We start from the raw sequence: 27,999 nt of genomic DNA on the forward strand, positions 1-27,999 counted from the left end.
TGTTGGAAACATTCGTTGCGCATGCCGATTAAACCTGAATAACCTATAAGTTTGGTCACCCTACGGATCTCTTCGAACCGTGTGAAGACGACCTGGGATGCTCGAGTCAGTCACATAATCAATGAACACATGATAGCAAATACATGAGTGCGATCAACTGAAGACGGCAAAGAAGATAAATTAACGACAGACTTGACCTATTTAAAATGCCTACGCATGTTAAATGAAATAAAAATTAATGTAATAAAAAAATTTATTTAAAGGGAATAACATTCTGGAAGCTACATTATAATAATACTTCCGGTTTTCGAAGTTACAATATTTCTGGTATTGAGAAAACTGGGTATTCCAACACTCTGCGTAATCCGACATATTGACATTGTAACGATCCCGTACAATGTCGGATGTGACAGAGTGCACTGTAATATGTTCTGATTGAGGTAGAATGTGCAAACTTAGTATAGATGTTCATTAGGAGAATATCTTGAATGATTGATATCTGTGTAAAGTATTTTCTGCTTAGGCTAAACAGCTATCTCTGTATCTCTATCAGTCACACCTTTTAGAACGCAAAAACTCCGCTGCTTGTGAGCATGCGATGTTCAGCCTTGGTTGTAGATGTTCATTAGGTGGAAGTCTTGACTGCCTAATGGCTAAACAACATGGCTCGAAATGTTCGCCTGTCTACTTGTTGCCGACAGGCGATTTTTTCGTCTGACAGGTAGCAAATAAAACTGCCTGTCGCTTGCGACAGGTGGACTAAATTTTACTTGGATGTTCAGTAAATTAACCACAATACTCACCTCCACGTCACGTACATTTAATTATTTGTTTCTAAATGCAAGAATTAAGGACGGAAATACAGTGAAAAGCCGCCATTTGCACTGTTTACATTTCGCTCTGTCGTAGGCTACAGTTACTCACACAGTTTGGAAGTAGACAATTTTATATCAATGAATTTTACACCATCTACGCTTGTTTTCATCTGCTTGACACTAGTTTATAGCATTATGGAGTATTATATCTAAATAAATTAAAACACACCCCCAAGTCACCTGAAATAATTCTACCGTAACGACACCACAGTAAATATAGTAGTGGTTGGAATGGAAATGCATGCGGCTCGTTGCTTGGTTGATTTAATCATTTAAAAAGTTTTAAACAATTTCCATAATTAAAGGCTATGAATAATTTATAAGACAATTTGACAAAATCAAAAAATCAGGTCGGAAAAATATTTCATATATAAATATAATTTGCAGCGTAAATATAGTCCGGATATGTGAGAAAGGAATCCCAGGTGGCGTTATCTGTCCTTCGCACGCGGTAGATGTAAATACGGTGCCATGCACAGGTGTGATTTGTGTTTTGATATTCAATTTATTACGGATATTTTAAAATCTGAATTCTACAACTCAACGGTGAAGTATTCGATTTAGTACGGAAGTGTGGTACCATGATACTTTGCGGAATTCATGTGGATACGGATGATAGAATTGTACGAATCTTCGAGTCGCTGAGCCAAAGCAGATTCGCCGACTTTCAAGAACTTTTAGGCAATCCGATGTCGAAGAAATAAAAAGGTTTCATATTATGATATTTATATAGATCAATGTACGTGCGTGTGTACCTACATGTATGGATAATGTGTGATGTGATTAGTCTTTGAGTTTGATAATTGAGAGCGACAGGTTATTTACTGAAGCGACAGGTATGAAGAAAAGCTACCTGTCGCTTGCGACAGGTAGCTTTTTTTTAAACATTTCGAGGCCTGAACAAAGATCAGCAATTTGATTGGTCGAGACTTTAGAACACAATAACTTCCTAATTGACAGGAAGTGATGAAACTTGGTGCATAGTTTGACTACGTCAATACCAGGTAAGTTCGATAATGAGCATTGAGTGCTTTATAAAAAGATAAGTGTGGAAGTAAATGAATAAGTGTCATCTATTTAATTTGAGATGGGTGCGGTGAAACTTGAGATGGTTTACCAAAGATACACTTTTATTTTACCAATAGCAAATTAAATAGTAATGTGTTGGTTACAACATTGCCATATAGCCGAATATGTAATTGACCAAAAAATTAAACATTGAATTTTTTTATACGCCCACATTTTCATGTGGACGTATATTGTTGTCGCTCCTGTCCATCCGGATACAATTTGTTTCTGGACTCTTTACAGGTCACAATTTTTATCCAATTTTGACGAAACAGGAAATATGTTTTATCTCCCAAAGATCTTGGTTCCTTTCGAAATTGACAAGTATTGGAACGTAACTTCATGGATTATGACCCCAGATTGTACGAAAAGTCACGTTTGTAGCTTGTGACACTCTAGAGGTCACAATTTTTATACGCCCACATTTTCATGTGGACGTATATTGTCGTCGCCCCTGTCCGTCCGTCCGTCCACAATTGTTTGTGAACAGTCTACAGGTCACAATTTTTATCCGATTTCAATGAAACTTGAAGTATAGGTTTATCACCCTAAGATCTCGGTTCCTTTCGATATTGGCATGTATCGGACTGTAACTTCATGGATTATGGCCCCTGATTGTACGAAAAATCACGTTTTTAGCTTGTGAACACTGTAGAGGTCACAATTTTTATCCAATTTGGTTCAAACTTGAAATGTATGCTTATAACCCAAAGATCTCGGTTCCTTTCGATATTCGCACATATCGGAACGTAACTTCCTGAATTATGGCCCCTGATTGTACGAAAAAGTTGCGTTTTTAGCTTGTGGACCCTATAGAGGTCATATTTTTAACCGATTTAAAAAACAGTATTAGTATATCACCGTTACACCCTAAGGACGACTGAGTTCGAATTTCGTGATAATCGGCCCAAAACTGACAGACAAAATGGCCGCCCTTAGTTCTCAAATAGCGTAAAAATATGTTCTCAAATAGCTTAAAAATATGGTATATCAAGGTTGTGGACCCTATAGAGGGTTGAAACTTGAAATGTAACTTTATAACCCAAAGATCTCGGTTCCTTTCAATATTTGCCCATATCGGACCGTAACTTCCTGAATTATGGCCCCTGATTGTACGAAAAATCATGTTTTTAGCTTGTGGACCCATTAGAGGTCATAATTTTTATCCGATTTAAAAAAACGTATTATTATATTACCGTTCCACCCTAAGGACAGTTGAGTTTGAATTTTGTGAAAATCACCCCAAAATTGACAGACAAAATGGCCGCCGTTCGTTCTCAAATTGCGTAAAAATATGGTATATCAAGGTTGTGGACCCTATAGAGGTCACAATTTTTATCCAATTTGGTTGAAACTTGAAATGTAAGTTTATAACCCAAAGATTTTGGTTCCTTTCGATATTTGCGCATATCGAATTGTAATTTCCTGAATTATTGCCCTTGATTGTAGGAAAAATAACTTTCTTTTTAGTTTGTTCTCTATCCATCTCTCGAAAATGTGGGCGTATTCTGCCTGGCAGCCGCTGGTCTTTCGGTTTGTCGTCTATAGGCCGCATTTCTTAATCGATCGTCTTGAAAAAATTTCATATGATTTCCTTGTACCCTAAGGATGATCCCTATTGTTTTTGGTGCATGCCTGACCCCCAGTGGCAGAGCCACGCCCATTACTTGTATTTATTTGTTGTAATCTACAGACTGCATTTCTTAATGTATCACCTTGAAACTTGCATACTTATTCCTTCTATCCTAAGGAACATCCCTATCGTTTGTGGTAAATGCCCATCCCCCAGGGACAGAGCCACGCACATTTTCTGCTCAATTTAACGGTCATTAACCCGTTTCTTAGTGATCATAGTGCTGTGCATTTCAGCTTATCGTTCTCGCTTAAGAAATCAGATTCAACTCAAAAAGTAGTCAAATACAGAAATTATAAAAAGATAGAACAAACTGAACTTTCCAAGAATATATTGTCCAGTAAATCTATAACTCAGAATTGAAAACCATTATTGACAACCTTGCTCCAGAGGTTCACCACAAGATCTCTTTTAAACCGAACTGTCCTTGGTTTGACGGATCAATCGCAGATGCCAGACAAGTCTGGAGAAAGGCAGAGAAGAGATACGTCAAAACAAAGCTAGAGATAGACAAGCAGATGTTTAAAGAAGAGTGCAAAAAGGTCACAGATCTAGTCATATCAAGAAAGAGGGACTATACAAACAAAAAGTGCTAGATTGTGGTACAAATTACAAGAAACTATTCGTAGTGACAAACATGCTTTTGAACCGACAAAAATCAGACAAGTCTCTTCCCACTTATACCTCAATAGAAGAACTTGTGGACCAATTCATTAGTGTTGATACTACTATTCGGATATTCGTTAACGGATACAAAATAAGGGTTATCCGAATCATTTTACTATTCGTTACAATATATTCTGACATTCCGTATGCTCTATATTTAGCCATTTTTACGTCTGATTACTTTGAAATTTTCCCCAATGCAATTGATCACTGTAAGCAAATCTGAGCATAAATGTCAACACTGCGTATTATTTAGTGATAGTAACTAATAAAATTATCAATGCAGTGCAACGAAAACGGTAGTCTAAATAAAAAAAATATTAATGCAATTCCGTGCGCTAGTTTACGGCATACGAGTTTAGACCGTGTTTTGACTTCCCACAATGAAATTTATTCATAACGACCTAGGTCACGTATATTCCCACTCACTGATTGGTTCAATAGTAGTAGATTATCAGAATGAGGCAAACTACCTTGCCGGAATAAATGGCACATGGTTTTATTTTACTTTTTTCATTCGTGTTGATTGAGCAAAATGATAAGTGGGAGTGTGTGGATAACAGCAGTAGTTATACTATACAAATTCCTTCACCTCATTGATTTTTGGGGATGTCAGACCGATGTCATATATGTCTTAATAATTACGGCTAAAGGTAGGCACGTTTTTTTCTTCGCGGCTCAAACAATTTGCAAATCGAAATTACGATTTCATACTCAGCATACACAGACACTCATAAACATTGAAACAAGTAAGAAATTTTGAGTACCGGTATATGAACTTTTGATGTAATTTTGTTCAAGAATTTCATGTCTCCGAATAGTATTCGGATAGCCAACAAAAGTATTCGGATCACAAATCTCGATCCGATTTTCAACACAATTCATCAACTTCTTCAATGACAAAATCTCTAACATCATGACTGGCATTATTGAGGTCCAAGCTTCTATGTCAACTGTACCATCCTACAGAATACCGTCAACCTCAACCATATCAAAATTCGAGCTTTATACAGAAGTGTCATTGCAAAAGATTATTCTCGAGAAAAAATCAAAATCTTCCGTTATTACTGCCCTTTCTGTTGAAAATAGTGAACGCATCCCTACGCGATGGTGTTTTCCCAGATGTTCTTGGTGTGGCCATTATACGTCCATTACTTAAAAAACCTAACCTTGATGCAGATATTATGAAGAACTATAGACCTGTAAGCAACCTCAGTTACCTGTCTAAATTGATAGAAAAGTGTGTCCACAACCAACTTGTCTCTTACATCAACCGAAATCATCTGGACAATATATTCCAATCAGCTTACAAACAGTTCCACAGCACAGAAACGGCTTTACTCAACAAGTCGATAGACAACCAACACTGTGTATTCCTGGCGCTTATTGACAAGAATCGCCGTAAAATTTGGTCTCGAGATACATCTATATGCGGATGATACTCAGGCATATGTCGCCTTCAATGAAACATCTATCACTGAAGCTACCACTCTCATTGAGGCGTGCTTAAATGAAATTCATCTCTGGATGACCACCAACTTTTTAAAGCTGAATCCTGAAAAAAACAGAACTTCTGATCATTGGAACCAGCCAACAACTGTTGAAATATTCCAATCTCTCCTTGAATTTCCAATACCAATACCTACAGCCAACAGATGTAGTTAAGAACATTGGAGCATACATCGACTCGACTCTATCCTTCGGACCACATATAAAGTCAATAACTTCAGCTTCCTTTCATCACCGCCGATACATCTCGAAACAACAAAATGATCTTTTTGGTTTGCAGCACCCTAATTGTGGAACTCCCTCCCCCACCATATCATCACTGCATGTGTTTAAACAACAGATAAAGACTCTGCTTTTCACAACTGCTTTCCAAGACCAGTATTGAAAAATTTGCCTAGCGCAATAGAAACTTTAATTAGTATTGTTGCGCGAACATAAATTTAGATATATTATTATCATTATTATATTCTAGAATTTATTATTACCCAGTGATTAATTGCATTTTTTCAACAAGGTTATGTAGTACCATGGTAACGGACGTACCACTGTAACGGGCGTACAAAGACATTTTCTTTAAAATAACCATTTTCATGAGATTATTTTCAACTTTTGCTATGACATCATAGAGATACCCTATGTTTGTCTTTTAATATGAAATGATTTTTCATTTTACTTACTTACATGGAAAGTTTTGACAATAAAAAATCTCATTTCTTGGTAACGGACGTACCTACGACATTATTGGATACTAATTACATATTCTTGGTCTTCAAATACATGAATGCAACGAAAATGGTATATTATTTGGCAGATCGACTCTAAGCCAACAAAATTGGAAAAAGTGATGTTTTAGTTAAAGCATTTTTAATGCTTAAAATATCAAGTTAGAAAAAGGGGGCAAAAATGTCACATTGCTCCCCATGACACCCTAATCTTGTTTAACACATGATAATGTGATACAATGTAAGTTTCACCAAAAATTGCACCTATTTTATCAAAATCTGATATTTACGGATAGACAAAATGCCTAGTTAAAAAAAAATTCAACAATTTTTTATTTTTGACTGTTATGTCCCCTTAACCGTGGAATTGCCCAGCAACTATTTATTTTGATGCTTGCCCCGACCTCCTGGGGCAGTGTCACACCTACTTTTTTGTTAGTATTTTGTCTGTAAATTTGGCAAAACAAACCCAACGCCTAGCCTTCTCTAGTCTGCCTCTGATCATATTACAGTCATTTCATTCTCTTCATTTTAAAAAGTACCATATCAATCAAAGCTGGAATGTGGACGTATATTGCAGCGTTAGCGATGCTCTCGTTTAAATTAGTAAATAGAAGAATCCTATTGAATTTCAGCAATTTCTGTTTATTACTTCTAGAGTTATGGCCCTTGTTTCACTAAATTGCACTTTGTGAACGCTCTAACCTCTAAATTCTAAAGTTATCTGCCGATCTGTATGAAATTTATGTGTGTTATTTAAGTTAGTAAAAAGAACAATCCTATTGAATTTCAGCAATTTCTGTTTATTACGTCTAGAATTACAGCTCATTTCACTTTATTGAATCTTGTGAACGCTCTAACTCAGAAAGTTATCATCTGATCTTTGAGAAATTTATATGCATTATTTAAATTAGTGAAACGATGAAGCCTATTGAATTTCAGCAATTTACAATAATTACTTCTAGAGTTATGGCTAAGGCTGTGCAAAAATATTGATATAATCGATAATCGGTAGAAGTTATTTAGCGATACGATAATCGATATTGAAATTCAAATATCGATTATCAGTATATTTAGTTACCTTCTGACGGCAAGTTACGGTCACTTTCACATGACTGAACTTGCAGTAGTCTGGCATTAGCAGACGAATGAATGAATACACAACGTCAACACAACTATTTCCCCCCTCTGCTTACAAACTGGCACATTTTAAATATATATTATTGTAAAAAAACTAAACTTTATGATTAAATACATTATTTTAATATTTTCGTTGTTTTTGTTGTTATTACTAGTTGAAACTAAAATAGGTCACGCACTTTGTGAACAATGACAATCGCACGTGATATATAGTAAAATTAGAATTATCTCCCTTCTTTGTTCTTGGTTGATTTGTAGAGAAATCGTCTGCTTTCACGATAAAACTAATTGTATTATTAATGATCAACTCCGCTTTTATTACTAAATCATGTCAGATTCAGCCCATACAAAACACGTTTTTGACTTCCAGGGAAAATATCTATATCTCTCGTAATTTCGTGGAAGAATTCTACTTTGGTTTTCATCTAAATTAACCAATCATAAAAATTCTACTTTGAAAGCCCATAATTATTTTTTTATTGTCCAATCAATAGACGCCTTCTATTTTATTTTATTCTATTAGTTAGTAGTAACACTGTGTGATTGCCAGTCACTTGCAAAGAGAAACCATGTATTGTCTTTAAATTTATCCGAGATAAAAAAAGGTTCAAATGAATCAAGAACAGAACTTAGAATAATACTCAAGTTAGTCCTACATTTAGCAACTAATTATTTTACATTAATTGATTTTTTTACTTACATCGGCACAGTATTAGACTAGGATAATAACACTACTGTAACTCGATCAACACAAATAACAGGTCGGTAAAGTTCGGATTTTTCCTGAAAAATGATAATCGATTATTATCGATAATCGCTGACAAATTCTTGCCGATAATCGATATTGAAATTTCATATCGATTCCCAGCCTTAGTTATGGCCCTTGTTTAACTTTGTTCAACCTTGTTAATGCTCGATTGATGAAAGTTATCATCCGATATGTATAAAATTTATATTCATCATTTAAATTTGTGAAACAGAGGTCTATTGAATTTCAGCAATTTCCTTCAAGGATTTCTAGAATTATGGCCCTTGTTTTACTTTGTGAACCTTGTGAATGTTTGGACAAAAGTGATAATCCGATCCGTATGAAATTTATATGCATTATTTCAATTAGTACAACGAAAAAGCCTGTCAAATTTCAACAATTTGTTTAGACTACATCCAGAGTTTAGGCCCTTGTTTCAGTTTGTAGAACCTTGTGAACCCTCGAACGACAAAAATTATAATCTAATCTGTATGGAACTGTCTTGTAAAGGCCCCCAATTACCTAGAAAGGAATAAATATGCGAGAACCCGTGTCGACCACTCAGACGATTTAGCTGCCGTGGGCGTATGTTTCGTTGCCTGGCAACCTATCTTTCTCATAAAGTATTATAGGTACGTTAAAGTCGTATCCCTTCCTTCAAATTTTTGTAATGTTCATATCAAAATATCATAATACACCAATATCGCAAATTCAGCCTCAAAATTGAAATTATCTGTCATTTTCAGGTGCAAAGTCTATTTTCCAAACTTTTCTGAGGGGCGAGCACCCTGAAGGGAGGTGTGGCAACGGTACCATTTGCAATGAACCGTCAAGTGTAGGTACATTGGTGCCCCCAGAAGCCTTTGCCCCCATCCCCCACCCCCCTAACAATTTTGGGTCAGCTACAAGGCCTGCCATGGTAACCGCTGGTTAATAATTTATCTTTATATTACATATTTGGACTCAAATAAGCAACTTTCAGTAGATGTCTACCTTGAAGTAATGACCTATATCAGAATCGGCAACCAGTATGTTGAATAATGTATTCCTTAAATAATACTTGTTTTTGTTTCCTTCAGCAAATGTTGGCTATCGCGAACCTGTTGTTAGAACACATGATCAGTTGAGTTTTATTGGACCAGAGAGAGCTTATTCTAGAGCTAATATGAATTTACCAGTACCAGTTAATATGTTTTTACCACCTGTACCACAACCTTATCAGCAACAGCCTTTACAACCAGGTTATAATAAACTTCATACTATTTAATAGATATGTGTTATGCCTGTCCAACCTCGTGGACTGCTAAAGACCCCTACATGCAAGCGAATTGTTGAAATAAAATTGAACCATATGTTAGTCCTGAAATGACCTGGTTTGTGTCAAGTGGACATTAAACCCCATCTCTCTCTCTCTCTCTCTCTCTGTATGTGTTATGACTGGTTCAGAGAAAAGATTACCTAAATTGTGGATCGAGAAAAGAATTCCTATTTCAATCATTGCATGAACAAATGGATGAATTTGTCCATATAAATATTTGTCATAGTCAAAATAGAGACAACTTCGCTGGGACATACACAACATGTACAATAAGAAAGTCATTGACTCTAAAAGCATGTGCAATATTAAATAATGAATAAAATGGCAATTAATGGACTCCTCCTATGTGTTTATATATGCGATAATATATTATAAATAGAACTATTTCCTTAAAGTATAGCAACTAATTTAATGAAGGATGCTGGTGTTTTTTTGTGTCAGGTATGGCTGGTCGAGGAGGTAAAGTGCGTCGCCAGAAACCACCTAGGTACAGCAACATGCAACAGACTGGAATGTCTCAGTTTAGTTTACCTGGAATGTCCCAAAGTCAGGCTAGTCAGGTATATAGTTATCTTCTATATTGTTCACTGTATTTTGAAGAAATAGTTTTGTCCGTCTGTCATACTTTTTGAGACACAATAACTTATTAACTATGCCACTAATTGTTGTAGAATGTTCAAACATGGTGTAGATGTTTATTAGATTAATGCCTGAGTTTGATCATAAGCAGAAATAAGCAGTTTTATTCTAATTGAGTGAGAGTGACAAAACCTGACGTCTACTGGTACTTTCCTTACATCAATACCTATACGAAGTTCTATAATGAGCATTTTCTGCTCAGGTTCAGCAGAGTGGTTTTCGGACCGACTGCTTGATGTTTTATAAAAAGATAAATGATCCATATAATTAAAGATACATTATGGGAGATTCGATAACGAGTTGGCATTTCTCACTATAATAGTTAAAAACTAGATAATGTAAAGGCAATTTGCTGAAAATTTCATTCAAATTGATCCACTATGAACCGAGAACTAAGCGGTTGAAATTTCCAGCTAGACTTGATCATCATTACTAAAGTCAGTACGATAAACAGCATAGTCTCTATTATCCATTTAATCATTAAATCGCGAAGGAAAGTTATGCAGTAAATAGACTCATAATCCACTAAAGATCGCAGGTTAGCGATGCCATCTAGAGTTGATTATGGTCTGGATAGGTTAATTAATGTCTAATTAAAAAATAGTTTAGATAACATTTCAGGTCTAAAGAAAGACCTGCAATAGGCAGATTTAGCTCTTGCATAATGCATGTTTAATGAATGTCTATTGTGTAATTGAGGTCGGGCACATCAGCCTCACTGTTGGCTTGTTTTCTACTATAATTTTAGGACATCATTTCACATATTTGATTAACGTAGAATGTTTTCATAGACATTGAAGCAACATTTGGATATAGTTGATCGAGCTTGAATAGTTATGATTATTTTATATTTCTTAATGATTGAAAATATTTGTCAGTTGTACTGGTACATAATTGCACAAATTTAAAATGTGTTCTGTTTTTGCAGGATGCATCACAGCCTTTCTCTCAAGGGCCATTGACTCAAGGTAACATGTCAATGAGTCAGCAATTTGCAGTGGGTCAACCTGGGTTATCAGGCTTGTCTCAGCCAGAGCTATCTCAGGTAATATATTATTAGTCTATTTTATCATTGGGATTATTAGTAAATTCATTTTGAAAGGTTTATATCCAACTTCAAGTGAGTGTTTCCTCAATTTTCCTTTTCTCCAGTGCTTGAATTTATTTAGATACTACATCATTTTTATACGGCCGCATTTATGTATATTGTCATCGTCCATTTGTGTGTCCATCCACATTTTGTTTGTGGACACTCTAAAGGTCACAGTTTTTATACACCCACATTTACATTTTCATGTGGACTGAAAATATAGCTTTATCTGAAAATGAAATGGGGTTTAACGTCCTACTGTTCTGCTCCTAAACTGGGCTAATGAAGACAGGCATACGCCCTACAGTGTGCTATGAGGTAAATTTTGCCCGGGCAGCGGCACTATCGCCTACTCTTTTATCGAATTCCAACTGCCAAGGGATCTTTTACGTGCATTCCAGTGTATACACGGGACCTCGGTTTTCCGTGTCATCCGAAGGACTAGACAGCTGTCCTTGTCAGGCCCTCCGTCCTGCATCACTGACGAGGGGGAACCACGCCGGATAATCTGGATGAACTTTCTCGGTCAATGCAGGGATCGAACTCCCGACCTCCAGGCTAGCGAGCTAGCGTCTTACCCACTCAGCCACGTGATCCCCTTAGCTTAATCTCCCTAAGATCTCAGTTCCTTTCGATATTGGCATGTATCGGACCGTAACGTCATGGAAATCGGCCCAAAACTGACACACAAAATGGTCGCCCCTCGTTCTCAAATAGCGTAAAAATATGGTATATCAAGGTTGTGGACCCTCTAGAAGTCACAATTTTCTTCTGATTTTGAAGAAACCCTTTTTGTAAGTTTATTACCCAAAGATCTCGGTTCCTTTCGATATTCGCGCATATCGGACCGTAACTTCCTGAATTGTACGAAAAATTCGGTTTTTAGCTTGTGGACCCTATATTATAGCGGTCATAATTTTTATCCGATTTAAAAAAAACGTTTGAATATATCACCATTACACTCTAAGGATGGTTGATTTCAAATTTTTTTTAAAAAATCGGAACAAAACTGACAGACAAAATGGCCGCCCCTCGTACTCAAATAGCGTAAAAATATGGTATATCAATGTTGTGGACCCTCTAGAGGTCACAATTTTTTCTGATTTTGATGAAACTTAAAATGTAAGTTTATAACCCATAGATCTTGGTTCCTTTCGATATTTGCGCATATCGGATAGTAACTTCCTGAATTATGGCCCCTTATTTTACGAAAAATTGCATTTTTAGCTTGAGGTCCCTCTAGATGTCACAATTATTATCCGATTTTAAAAAAAGTTCAAATATATCACTGTTACACCATAATTTTGGTTGAGTTCGAATTTTGTAAATATCGAGTTAAAACTGCTGGACAAAATGGCCGACCCTCGTACGCAAATAGTGTATAGCATCTGGTATATCAAGCTTGTGGATCCTCTGGAGTCACAATTTTGACCTGATTTTGATGAGAGTTGAAATACATGTTTATAGTATAACCCAAAGATCTTGGTTTCTTTCGATATTCACATGTATCGGATCATAACTTCCTGAATTATGGCCCTTGAATGTACAAAAAATCATGTTTTTAGCTTGAGGTCCATGTAGAGGTCACAATTTTTATCCGATTTAAAAAAACATGCGAATATATCACCATTACACACTTAAGATCTTGGTTTCTTTTGATAATCGCGTATATCCAAACGTAACTGCCTGGATTATGGCTCCTGATTGTTCGAAAAATCACATTTTTAGCTTGCAGATTTTCTAGAGGTCACAATTTTTTTTTTACGATTTTAAAAACCGTTTAAATATTTCACCATTCCACCATTAGGCCAAAAAAAAAAGGGTTCTGTTTCCTGTAACAGATGGGAAATAGGGTAGGGTCTGGGGGGGGGGGGGTATTTCTTTTCTTTTTTTAATGCTTTACATTGTTAGATCTAGTAGTACCGTAGATCTACCGTACGTCCGTAGCAACTAGCATAAATATTCTGTGCGAAATAAATCTTCAATTTTATGTTAGGTTGAGTCAGCGCCGAGGAACATGAAGCACTAATAGATTGGTTGATGGAATTCTTGGATAAATGTTTAAAATGTAACCTAGATTATGATTTAAATATTCTCTTAGGGGGCAAATGGACCTTTTAATCATTCTATGCTAAAAAAAAAAATAGCGTAGGGAGGCCATTTTGTTTAAGGGAAAGAACTCGCGAAGAAATCTTTAAAAATCATATCGTGCCGTTGCACAAAATAGGTCCGTAATAAATTTATTTGTCTTCTTTTAAATACCAATCGAGCAGATCGTATCCACCTGTTCGAAATATACGTTAACTTGTTTTTGTCCAATTTCGTGCGGTTACTTATTAGAATGAAGGTTGTGAGGATTATAGCTTTTCAGAATGTGCAGTGGTAAATCTAAACGAAACCTGTAGTCTCGATTTTCACGTTGGTTTACAATCTCGCGTCGACAGTATGGCTGTTCTTAATAATCGTTCGCTGTACAACATATCCGACCATTCCGATCGGTAAATGCAGATTAAAGAACAATGGCATTCATATTCATTTATAGCAACAAATAAATAGGCATTTTCACGAATCCGATAGGCTTTGAGTATTCTGAACGGTCGGTCGTTGAACAAAGTTTTTTTTTATTATTTCTCTTGACACTAAAAAAAAATTGAGTCACAATTTTTATCCGATTCTGATAAGGCATGTTTTATTATAAAGTGTACCAGTGCATGGGTATCTAACAAATGTAATGGTTTTATTAGAAAAGAGAAAAAGAGATTTTAAATATTTTTCTTATCTTCAAAATCAGCATATATATTGAACATATAAAATACTTAATGCCAGCTTTATTGGTGTATTTTTTTATTTTAAAATAAGTTTCAAATATTTTAATGAATTACATCATTTAAGACAGATATTTTTCCCATCATTTTTTATCAACAGTTTAGAATACATTGAAATAACATTTGTTTTAAAATTTTTAATTTATTTTTGTATAATTATAATGGCAAGTGTGTCTTCTTTAAAACAGACTTAAAAATATACTGATGAGAAAAATACAAGTTCCGAAAATTGAATTGTTCAAACCCCAGTGAAAATTTGACTAGTCTGTCAATCCACTACATTATTGTGGTGGTCTTACTTTCGTTTTGTAAACTTTGTATTTTTATTTCATGTGGAAATAAATTTGTCCCTTTGTGGAATGGCTGTTTATGTTTTAGTATATGCCATTTAAAAAAGCAGGAAAATGGTTTGGAAAATCAAATTTCCATGCTTATATATTGCTAACGTTTCGTTCAATTGATGTCTGTCCAGTTTTAGCAAAACGTAAGCATTATTTTAATATTTCTTTCCGGCTTCATATTGCGTGATAGAATTTGAATAACCGCTGCAAACGAAGTGTGAGTGTAGTCTCGATCTTCCACACAGGATACAGATAATTTGACACGGGTAGTCGATTGATTATGCCATTTTTACAGTTGTCTGTCCGAAAATGTTAACGTTGGCCCTCTTGATACGTTAGCACCACTAATTCACCTTTCACAGCGTTATTTAGTCAAAATGTATCACTTGCTTTACGGCCTTTAGAAAAGAAAATCGGCTTTCCGATTCCCGATGCATAAACATGGCGGTCGGCATTCTCGCCTTTATTCACTCGATCAAAATGACTTTGACTCCCTCAAAAAAGTGCTAACGTGTCAATTGTCAGACCGATTAAATAAACCGTCTGTCCTTACGTAACGTTAGCACGCGCTTTTAAAATACTTTTTGTCCGATTTTAAATTTAAAACTCGCCCAAGGGTAGAAATACTATACAATTTATTAATACCTTTCATTGCGGACTATTTGAATTTTTAGTTAAAAACAATAATTCAAGTAATACAGTAATTTATAAAATGTCCATGTCTGTCCTTATGTAACGTTAGCAGCAGTTGCATGCCCGATAAATGTTTAAATTTTAGGTTATTAAAATATATGATTATTTATTATATTAATCTTAAATTCTTAATATTATGCTTTATTTTGCATGTAAAAAATCTCAGTAACTACTTACATCAACACTATAAATAGAAATTTTCTTCAAACTTTAGTGCTAATGTTACAAATCTGCCAGAATGTCTGTCCACATGTAACATTAGCAATGCAATTAATTTTTAAATTAAAAATTAATTTCTAAATCATATCCCATCAAACTTTAGATTTAGATAATGTATTTACATTAAACTTTTGAAGAAAATTATTAATATATGGGTCACTTTTTGGTATTGTGCACAAAAGTGTGACATTATTGCTAGAAAATAAATCTTCACTAATTTTGCTTAAATTTATCTGCATACAAATAGGTGTCACAGCTCCATTGCCCACGTTGGAAGAAAGTCATTTTTTCCTGATTTGTTACCCTTTTTCAACTTAACGTCATAAGGTGGCTATTTAATATTTTGTAATAATTTAAAATATTTTGGAAGCCGATATCCTGTTCTTTTGTTTGATATAATTTTTATATATGTGTTCATTTTATTAATTTCATAAACGTAAGTTGAAAAACGTTAATTTCCCGTGTTTTGACGTTACGCTGATAATTTTTGTCACGTTTTTAAACGAGGGTATCCCACTTTAAGTGCTCGGCGGGCGCACTTATTATTAATATTATTTTTTCATTCTAATATCATTAGAAAGATAAATGAACGATCTTTCAATTGGTCGGGGGTGCTTTGTTGGCATTTCGAAATACCATGCATTTTTTGCAAGTTGAACGCTTCAATTCACGCAATCTTTTTTTTAGGCGATTTTTCAATATAGCACCCCCGACCGATTGAAAGTTTGTTTTATTGTCGTTTTGAGGCTATTAAAATAGTGCGCCCGCCAAGCAATTGAAAATGGTATGCAATGAGCAATTTTGTCAAAAATAAATCGCGTAGTTTTGCCTTGTTATGACGTCATTTCAACACCAAAACTAAAATGTATTCCATGTTCCTTAGACTCATATTCGCGGTAAATTAAGTCGAAAGGCAACTCCGATGTTTATTTATGAAGTAAACGTTATGTTATATGAATAAAGGACTTGCCTGAAAATGTATTCCATGTTCCTTAGACTCATATTCGCGGTAAATTAAGTCGAAAGGCAACTCCGATGTTTATTTATGAAGTAAACGTTATGTTATATGAATAAAGGACTTGCCTGAAAATAAATAAGGATAGTTAATTCCATTTTTTCACGCCTTTCGCTGGGTTGACTGTGTTTACATCACGTGACTCATATTCGCGTGCTTTTATAACCATGTGACAGACAGGATATAAAATAGAATGGAAATTTCCACTCAGCTACCACACGTCTCTACTTTTAACACCAAACATTTTTCAAGAATTGAAAAATTCCGTAAAATTGACGAATGTTTCAATGCTCTGAAATCATAAATTCGCTGTTCACTGAATTATTCAAGCCCAATTTTAAAGCATTTCTGTGCACACGAATGGAAATGAAACCGGAAAACATCCACACGGGTCTTCGTGCTGACCGCAGCCGTGAGGAAGATAGCCTATTTAGTACATCGATTTCTATCCACTTAAACGGGAAATATACCCAAATAAAGTTGGACCAACTAGCTGAACTAATTTGAAAATAGTCCAATTTCTGGATTTGCTGTTGGCGATTTACAAAATTTTGTTTGAGATGATGGAACCGACATAGATTATGAATTAGGTCAGTCATGTCAATAATATAATTACTGCTAGTACTATCATCACTCAGTATCGATACGGATAACAATTTTCGCAAAACGTTTTACTAAATAATTTAGCATTATATAACAGTTGTCATACTAATTATTATAATTTTAATTCTTTTTTTTTTTTTTTTTAAGGAAACTATATTTAACACCTCGAGTATCACATATTTGTTGGCCAGTTAAACAAATTGAATGAACCGACAAACCTAAGGCCTTAATTAGGCCTTGATTCAATATTCATTTACATTGATTAAAATATACAAAAAAGGAAGCTGCTCAATGGACTACATAGCAATTTGAAGGAATGATAAAAATATTCAAAATTGAAGTAAAAATATAAAAATTCTTTGAGTTAAATTGCAGCTTTTAGGCCTAGGCCTTTATAAACATAACTAGGCCTACCATAGCCTTTCAGTAACTGAGTAACCTACTTTTACTCTTTAGTCTTATAGAGAATAATTTTTTTATTGGTCAATGTTATCTTCTGAGTAGAAAATAATATGTAAAAGCAGAATTCTAACAATAATGTAAGCAAGGAATGCTGAGAACAATGATAATGAAACAACAGTTGTCCGTTTTTTTAAATTATGTGGTTGCTATGACAACCATCCAAAATCCTTAATAATTCACTAAAATTATACAATTCTTAATATTTTATATTACATGGGCTATAAATATATGCTAAAATGCTTTCTGCTACTGTACTTAAAATGTGGCGATCAATTATTGGTTTGTCATGGTAAACATAAAAAATGGAATAACATTGCCTTTTTTGGGGTGTTTGTTTTCGTTTTGATTGCTATAAAAACCAAATATTAAGTAATATACAAGAGTAAAGATAAGTAATTTTAAAAATTCACTAACATATTTACTTGTAAACAAAATTTCTCTTCAAGATCTTAATTCCTTTATATTTTATTTATGTCTTAATAATGGCCAAAATGGACAACTAGCTACTGCAGAATGTTCTTTAAAAGGGAACCCCTTTCCAGCTCTTGGGAGAAGACATATAAATATTTTCATTTTCTTTATTTTTAAAAATCGTGTCCAATAGCTTCTGTTTTTAAAATAATACAATTATCAATATTGATGTCATGATTATTGGAAAGTAATGCTTTTCGGAAAAAAATAAATGTGGTTGCTATGGTAACAGCCCAAACTCCTTCATGTTTTTCTCAAACTTACACAATCCATATCATTTGATATTACATGGGTTTCAAATATTTTAAACTGCTTACTTTAAAATGTGGTGATGACCTTTTGGGTTATGGTAAATAGCGTTGAAAATGGTCAAAAATTGCATTTTTTTCCATTTTGGTTGCGATTACAACCAAAATTGATAATATATGGCGGATTGGAAATAAGTGATTTTAAAAATTCACAAACTTTTTGACATATTCCCATAATTTCACTTGTGTATCTCCATTCCTTCTTATTTTATTAATGTCCCAAAAACGCCCCAAAAATAGGCAATTGTGTGCCGCAGAAAATTGTTCAAAAATGAACATATATTCAGCTCTTGAGAGAAGGCATATATACTTTTTTACTCTTTTTTTTTTCGATAATCATACTTGATAGCTACTGATTTTAAAATGCATAACAACCAGGTTCAATATTTCAGATATAACATGCACAAGACCATTTTTGATGAAAAAATGGACTAAAATCGCTCTGACAAAATGGAATTTTTGAGAAAACCTATGTATTTTGCAGTTACTATGGAAATCGGTGTAATTATTACAAAAATGTGAAAATTGAAACATAATTAGCCTTAAAGTTGTATTTCATGAATTTACATCTTCATTTTTGATAGGTTTGATATGAAATGAAATATGGCATCACAAAAAACACCAAAAATGGCTTTTACAAAGTGTTGAAAAACCTTTCTTCCCCGAAAAGTTAAAAATTGCAACTTTGAGCCTCAATAAAAAAAAAAGTTTTCATCCGATTTTGAATCTGTAAAAAGTTTTGTGAGAAGAATCATGATGAGATCTACTTGAAAAGCTAATAAAATGAAATGTATAATCATAATCTCAAAATCACCTTTTCCACCTAATACAAATAAAAATATGTAACATTTTCATATTTTAGAACGAAAACATAATGTAAGTTCTGAGAATTAAAAAAAATCTGATTTTATGCCTCAATGTTTAGGGGTTGCGCATGTTACACAGGACATAAATAGTGACTCAGGTTTGGTACAATTTTTGAAACTGTACACAATTTTTCATGTGCTATATCAGAACTCAGTTCATCTGACCAAAAATATAACAACAGCATCCAGATTTTTTACGCTTTTAAGACAAAAATACTTCAAAACCAAAAACTACAAACCTTATTGCGCGTACAATGTTTAGTCACATTTTACCATGGCAATAACATTTAATCTCTATTTATCAATTCTAATGTTAAATAATAAGCCTTATAATGGACTCCAATGTTACTGGTTTTAATTCCAATTTGTCTTTCTTGGTTTCAAGAAAATTAATTGGTTGCGTATTTTACATTTTTATGATGGGACACCAAAATAGAAAAACACAAATTACATTTAACGTTTTCTTTATTATAAAAATAACAAATCCAGAAAAACTGGTGCCAATAATTCATTAAACAAATTTAAACAACTAAAACCGGTTACAACTTTTATTTTCCACAATTGGCGGGGATTTAGTTTTTTTGTTATGGAATGAACCATTTCCCAACTTTGATTCTCCCTTGTTGGCCAACGATAAAAATCCCCAGACTGTTCCGAAACACCTCATCCCCCTTGATTTCCAGGATCTGAAAAATATAATTATAAATTATAAATTGATGCTAATATTGAACTCAAAAGGGAAGCTAGCTTAAATTGCATTGCCTGTCAACAGTCTTATAAAAGTAGCAATGTACTTATATTGTTTCTAAATTATAGGCTAAAATAAGATATTTTTAAACAAAGTACCACAGACTACATCAAAATATTTTTAAACAAAGTACCACAAAATATACTAGATTTATTTTATATTAGTAATAGAACCCGAAAAAGTGATTTACCGACGTTACACGGAAGCCAAGCATTAAATGTGAAATTACTGAAATATCGTTCGACGTACTTCACACGGCTCTCGTACGGTGAACATACACAGTGAATTTCAGTAACCAAGATAATTATCTTCCATCATATCGTCTGTTTTTTCATAACATACATTGTTCTTTCAATTTATTAGGCATTTTTTAATGTATACTCACAATTCTTACCGACGTTACAGCTTTCACACCGGGCGGGACACAACAAGACCAAAGATGAAACAAATTCCGTATGCAGTCATCACGTGATTCCAAGTAAACAAAACTACCGGCAATGTCGTAAATATCTATTTTTAGAAACAAACGACCGCTTACAGCGATGGATGGGTGATCGAAGGAAGTAAATGTTTTATCGACGTTACAAATGAAAATAGGACACGAATAAATGTATCAATGAATGACCTTTGTTTTTTTTCATTACATTATAATTTTGGCTTGTCATGCAAAGGTATATTCTTTAGAACGACCGAATTCAACATTCTAAAATAACATTCGCAGGTTTATCGGGCGGTTTCCAACACAAAAACATTTTTTTAATATTTGATGGACACGAAATGTAACGTGTGCAACCTCATAGTCAGATGAACGTAAAAAAAAATCAACAAACAGGGGAGTGTCAAATATGGTTTTAAATGATGATTTGAACTATTATTTATTTCATTAAAAGTCAGCATGCTTCATTTCTTTGCCTGTAATACTTGCAATCATGGAATGAAAAGATTCAGATTTCCATGTCACAATTTTGCAAGTTGAAAATAACGAATTTTGACAATTGTTGATAGATAAAAAAATTTAAAAAATATTTACTGAACCAGTTTTATTTTCAATATTACAGCAGGTATTGGTGCATGGATGGAAAATAATGAAATATTTGAAATATCAAAATTTTAATTATAAATCGAATTTATATTAAAACATTCGAAAAGTGCCCAATACTGAAAAGTGACCCATATAATAAATATCATATATTTTAATAACCTAAAATTTAAACATTTATTGGGCATGCAAATGTTGCTAACGTTATGGACATTTTATAAATAACTGTATTACTTGAATAATTGTTTTTAACTAAATTGTATTAAAGATGGGTTCCCGCGTACAAACTGGGTGATTTAATGGTATATATGGACTAAAACCATATTCAAACTAATTAATTTGTCATAATTATGCTTCAAATCCTTCTCAAACATTGTAATTGCGAAGGAATGCCCTGCTATTAAAATTCGATCAAACCAGGTCATGGTTACGTCACGTCTTGGAAGTCAGAGGAGAATTCATTGTATACATAAGACGATGTTGTCTTTAATCGCTTACTATTTATTACAGATATCGAATCCTAATTAAATTCTCGGATTATCAACTACCTGCGTCTTTTTCCGTCATTTTTATCTCAGAAAGTGTTGTACGGCTAACTCTTCAAAGCGTTTATCAACTTGTACATCAAGCGCTCAATGTTCGCATGTGACCTTTGACCTGAGAATGCCGACCGCCATGTTTATGCACCAGAAATCGGAAAGCCGGTTTTCTTTTCTAAACATCGTAAAGAAAGTGATACATTTTGAGTAAATAACTCTGTGAAAGCCGAATTAGTTGTGCTAACGTATCAAGAGTGCTAACGTTAACATTTTCAGACAGACAACTGTGAAAATGGCATAACCAATCGACTACCTGTGTCAAATTATCCTTATCCTGCGTGGAAGATCGAGACTACACTCGCGTTCCATTTGCAGTGGTTATTCAAATTCTATCACGTAATATGAAGCCGAAAAAAAAATATTAAAATAATTCGCTAAAACTGGACAGACATAAATTTGACATTAAAGTTTATAACACAAAGATATTTGCGCATATCGAATTGTAATTTCCTGATTTATGGCCCTTGATTGTACGAAAAATCGCGTTTTTAGCTTGTGGACCCTATAGAGGTCATAATTTTTATCTGATTTAAAAAAAACGTATTATTTTATCACCGTTACACCCTAAGGATGGCTAAGTTCGAATTTCGTGTAAATCGACCCAAAATTGACAGACAAAATGACCGCTGTTCGTTCTCAAATAGCGTAAAAATATGGTATATCAAGGTTGTGGACCCAATAGAGTTCACAATTTTTATCCAATTTTGTTGAAACTTGAAATGTAAGTATATCAAGGTTGTGGACCCTATAGAGGTCACAATTTTTATCCGATTTTGTTGAAACTTGAAATGTATGATTATAACACAAAGATCTCGGTTCCTTTCGATATTTGCGCATATCGAATTGTAATTTCCTGAATTATGGCCCTTGATTGTAGGAAAAATCACTTTCTTTTTAGCTTGTTCTCTATCCATCTCTCGAAAATCTGGGCGTGTCCTGCCTGGCAGCTGCTGGTTCTCTTTTCTAATAAAACCATTACATTTGTTAGATACCCATGCACTGGTACACTTTATAATAAAACATGCCTTCTATCAAACCTAATATGCAATTTATTTCGAACCTAGTCACTGCTGGAGTTCAAAATCATTTAGAAAGTACATAAATTTGTATGTTCTAAAATTAATGCAGAGTGACCTCCCTTTATAAAAAAAATGACAGTCAAACCAATCGATAAGCGAGCGAATATAAACAAGAGCGTCGTGTTATCTTATTTAATTACGTCACAATGTTTTCATTACGTCAAAATTGTTTTCTTTGGTTTTTACGTCATTAAAACCAAAAAAATGTCAAAAGTTGCGAAAAAAGAAATTCCCAGAGAGACGTTAAAGATTTTGGGCTACAATATTGATGTATTGCCTCACTCTGTTCACTGCCCTTTCAAATTTATTTTGATATTTTTCTCATACTTTTATATTTCAATCTCTTCTATAGCATCTCTTCTAATTGCATTGCCATCATGTAAATGTTTTATGATGGTTGCTTGGGAGGAGACTGAAAGCCACCCTCTGTTAATCACCTTTTTATACGCCCACATTTTCATGTGGACGTATATTGTCGTTGCCCCTCTCCGTCCGTCCAGGTCACAGTCTACAGGTCACAATTTTTATCCGATTTCTATGAAACTTGAAAGATAGGTTTATCACCCTAAGATCTTGGTTCCTTTCGATATTGGCATGTATCGGACCGTAACTTCATGGATTATGGCCTCTGATTGTACAAAAAATCACCTTTTCAGCTTGTGAACACTGTGGAGGTCACAATTTTTATCCGATTTGGTTTAAACTTGAAATGTATGCTTATAACCAAAAGATCTCGTTTCCTTTCGATATTCATGCATATCGGACCATAACTTCCTGAATTATGGCCCCTGAGAGTGATTGTACGAAAAATCGCGTTTTTAGCTTGTGGACCCTATAGAGGTCATAGTTTGTATCCGATTTAAAAAAAAGTATTATCATATCGCCGTTACACCCTAAGGACGACTGAGTTCGAATTTCGTGAAAATCCGCCTAAAACTGACAGACAAAATGGCCGCCCCTCGTTCTCAAATTGCGTAAAAATATGGTATATCAAGGTTGTGGACCCTATAGAGGTCACAATTTTTATCCGATTTTGTTGAAACTTGAAATGTATTATTATAACCCAAAGATCTTGGTTCTTTTTGATACTTGCGCATATCGAATCGTAATTTCCTGAATTATGGCCCTTGATTGTAGGAAAAATCACTATCGTTTTAGCATGTTTTCTATCCATCTCTCGAAAATGTGGGCGTATCCTACCTGGCAGCCGCTGGTTACATAGCAGCTAATGAGGTGTACAAAAATTTGATTGTTACTATTTCAATATATGATTGTTTTTTATACGCCCACATTTTCATGTGGACGTATATTGTCGTTGCCCCTGTCCGTCCACAATTGTTTGTGGACACTCTACAGGTCACAATTCTTATCCGATTTTGACGAAACTTGAAATATAGGTTTATCTCCAAAAGATCTCGGCTGCTTTCGATATTGGCATGTACGAAAAATCACGTTTTTAGCTTGTGGACCCTATAAAGGTCACAATTTTTAAAAAAATGTATTATTATATCACTGTTACACCCTAAGGACGACAGTTCGAATTTTGTGAAAATTGGCCCAAAATTGACAGACAAAATGGCCGCCTTTCGTTCTCAAATATGGTATATCAAGGTTTTGGCCCTATAGAAGTCATAATTTTTATCCGATTTTGTTGAAACTTGAAATGTAAGTTCCTCTTGATATTCGCGCATATCGGACTGTAACTTCCTGAATTATGGCCCCTGATTGTACGAAAAATCGTGTTTTTAGCGTGTGGACCCAATAGAGGTCATAATTTTTATCCGATTTAAAAAACTGTATTATTATATCATTGTTACACCCTAAGGACGGCTGAGATTGAATTTCGTGAAAATCGGCCCAAAATTGACAGACAAAATGGCCGCCGTTCGTTCTCAAATAGCGTAGAAATATGGTATATCAAGGTTGTGGACCCTATAGAGGTCACAATTTTTATCTGATTTTGTTGAAACTTGAAATGTAAGTTTATAACCCAAAGATCTCGGTTCCTTTCGATATTCGCGCATATCGGACTGTAACTTCCTGAATTATGGCCCCTGATTGTACAAAAAATCGCGTTTTTAGCTTGTGGATCCTATACAGGTCATAATTTTTATCCGATTTAAAAAAACGTATTATTATATCACCGTTACACCCTAAGGATAGCTGAGTTCGAATTGAGAGACAAAAAGGCCGCCGTTCGTTCTCAAATAGCGTAAAAAATATGCTATATCAAGTTTGTGGACCCTATAGAGGTCGCAATTTTTATCCGATTTTGTTGAAACTTGAAATGTAAGTTTATAACACAAAGATCTCAGTTCCTTTCAATATTCGCGTATATCGAATTGTAATTTCCTGAATTATGGCCCTTGATTGTAGGAAAAAATCTCTTTCTTGTTAGCTTGTTCTCTATCCATCTCTCGAAAATGTGGGCGTATCCTGCCTGGCTGCCACTGGTAATCATATATTGAAATAGTAACAATCAAATTTATTTATTTGTAAGATATTGTACAATTTAAAGGCATTCAAGTATAGGATACAAAACAAACCAAGGAGGTTTATGTTAATTGTGTGAAATTGTTTTATTATAGGACAGTTATCTGGCTGATGATTTCAAATCACAAGCTGATGTGATGTTATCACAAGATTCTACATACCAAGGGGACCGTATGTATTATACGTCCCAACTCTCCCAGGGCCCTTTCAACTAGAGCCACCATCTGTTAACACCATCAGGGTGAGAGTCATGTGACCAGCGGAGATAAACGGCAATGAGACCATCTGAAGTGTCTGTACAGCGTCTGCCAGGACAGAATGCATGGTGCAAAACAGTGCAAGGGGAGGTTATCAGGCTTTCCATTTGACATCACCTTGGCTAAAAGGAAGCACAGCAGAGGCAAGGTAGACTAAGCCAACAGACACTGTCATGAAGAATAAGCATAAGATGAGAGCTGATTGTTAACATCTTACAGCCATCAGCAGGCAAAAAGAATTATTTAGCCTGCATGGTTTGCCGTTATCTGAACTCACGGTTACTGGGCAGTTTGTATCTTTCTTTCTTGATTGATTACGCTTCAGTTAATAAAACTGATTGTATTCTAATGTATGGTTTATTACAATCATTAGTTAATCTACACTCTAATTACACTGTCTTATCTAGCTTGTGGTATTTACTCATAGTAGTAGGAGACACTTAACAACAAACAATGCTAGATATCCTCTGATTAGATTTGTGTACATAGATAATTAAACAATATTTTGACACAACAGAGTCTATAATTAAAATTTGATTAAATTAGAATTTGAAACCGAAACTATGAATTGATTTGATCGAAATAAAATAATTTTATCTGATTGGTTTTATGATTTTCAAAATTAATTCTGTAATTTCATTGTTATTTTTCTAAAGAAACGTTATAGTGAAGTTAGAGTTTATTAATCTTTGAGCACCATATGGTTAATGGAGTTAGGGTAGGCAATCACTATTTAGTGGAGATTGGTCCAACTTGGACAGCTTCTCTGTCTTTCCCCAGGGTTCTATTGCACAAAGAGAACACAAGACTTGTATATAGACCAAAGTTGGATATTGCTCGATGGTTGTTTGATCTGTTGCCACTGTGAGTTCAAGTATGTAACGTATAAACAAGTAGTAGGACCACCTTTCTATGTATGTGCCAGAACGACCTACATGTGCTAAATGGATGGATGACGTTTTTCTCTTTGTGCAGTGCAACCCATGCATTGGAGGAGGATTGACAGTCAATATATCATTTCATTTATGACAATAACTCTAGGTAAAACTAAATTTAGAGGTACAGGTACTTTTTATTTTTGGCATTTATTTTTTTTTTTTTTTTTTTTTTTTTTGGGCAAATTGTGGTATATTAAGTTGGTCAAGTAAGAAAACATGTTGGACAAATATTACAGAAGTTCATCTTTACTATAAATATTTTAATTACTATAGTACATTACAGCCATTTTAAAATCGGTTGAACAAGAGTGTTTAGAAGTAGGTTAAATTTGTGTTTGATTTTTTTTTTTTTATCATTTATATGTACCCAGTAATAGCCGTCTCTAGTTAACTCAAATACAGTTTGAACTCAATACTTTAAATTTATATTTAATTATGGATGAATTCTGTATATTTTTTACTCCTGATAGGTTAGTTTGGCTGATTATTTTGATTTTTTCTTGCAATCAATTCTAATTAATTCCTATTGTAATGATTAACATTAATTATTTATTTCAGATATTTTTATTATATTATTTTGTGTGGTTCACAGGTTCAGATTGAATATCTATAAGTATAGTATGTGTTCTTACATGTTTTGAATGCTGTATTGGAAATGTGTTTTCAAACGTTTATATTATGCTTGAGTTTTTACCAAGTATTTGCACTTTTCTTAGTTATATAATGCTTGTAATAAAATGGTTAAGGTCAAACTAAAAATTTAGTCTGTTTTACTTATTAAATACCCCTTCGAACTACGAACAAAATGGAACAAATAGGTTGCCTTCCCAGGCAACAACAATTGCTCACTGCAGGCTAAGTCATCCAAGCAGTGCACAAAGTTTGTTGCATTTAATTCAGACAGCAGTGCTACGGTCTACTCTTATTTCAAATTCCAACTGTCAAGGGTACTTTTCAGTGCACGGCAATATGTACAGGGGACCACAGATCCCCTCAGAAGCAGATTGCAAAGGTGCCAGACTAAAAATAAAACAAAAAGAAAACCCTGAATAGACCCGAAGTCCAAGTAAAGTTTAGGTCGAAATGCCACTATGTGGTTAAAATTTCCCTCATCACACACTGTATAAAGTATATCCATTTTCTTTTTATTTCCTTTCCCAAATGATGAATGTGATGATTAGAGTTATTGAATGGTATTGGAGGCACATGTAATATGGTAACATGCTGAATTCGGCGTTTAAATATTGTTTTGCAATTAAGAATCACCTGTGTTCCACCATGGGTAAGGAATGCATGAAAGCAGTCACCTTTATGTGCATAGAGTTGTTGCTTTTGGACAATATGAATCCCAGGAAAGATGAAGGGATTGGGGGCTCTCTTTCAGAAATTGTTCAAAATTACATGCCATAGATAAGATTTAGAGCACGTTTCTGTTGGAACCGATGAACTTGTTGCCCAAATAGTATGGAAAACAAATGAAATTGGGTTTAATATTCCGCATTTCTGCACCAACTGGACTAATGAAGATAGGCATACTGCATGCAGTCTATGAGTGAAAATTTGTCCATACAGAATCTTTTCCATCTTATTCTTCTTTGAAATGCTGTGATCAATCCCGGGGATGGCTGAGAAAGG

The 27,999-nt window shown here is 34.3% G+C and overlaps 1 protein-coding gene across 1 annotated transcript in view; it reads left to right on the forward strand.

The window, feature by feature from the left end:
* Positions 1–27,138, forward strand: part of LOC126819638 (regulator of nonsense transcripts 1) — a 147,793-nt gene extending 120,655 nt beyond the window's left edge. The window contains exons 22-25 of the mRNA XM_050547777.2: positions 9,441–9,602; positions 10,121–10,239; positions 11,247–11,363; positions 25,265–27,138. Coding sequence (XP_050403734.1) covers positions 9,441–9,602; positions 10,121–10,239; positions 11,247–11,363; positions 25,265–25,384 — 518 coding nt within the window. The 3' untranslated portion in view covers positions 25,385–27,138. The remainder of the gene's footprint in view (positions 1–9,440; positions 9,603–10,120; positions 10,240–11,246; positions 11,364–25,264) is intronic.
* Positions 27,139–27,999: the final 861 nt, after the last annotated feature.

This window comes from Patella vulgata, chromosome 4 (genome assembly GCF_932274485.2).
Source record: "Patella vulgata chromosome 4, xgPatVulg1.2, whole genome shotgun sequence".
Lineage (NCBI taxonomy): Eukaryota > Metazoa > Mollusca > Gastropoda > Patellidae > Patella > Patella vulgata.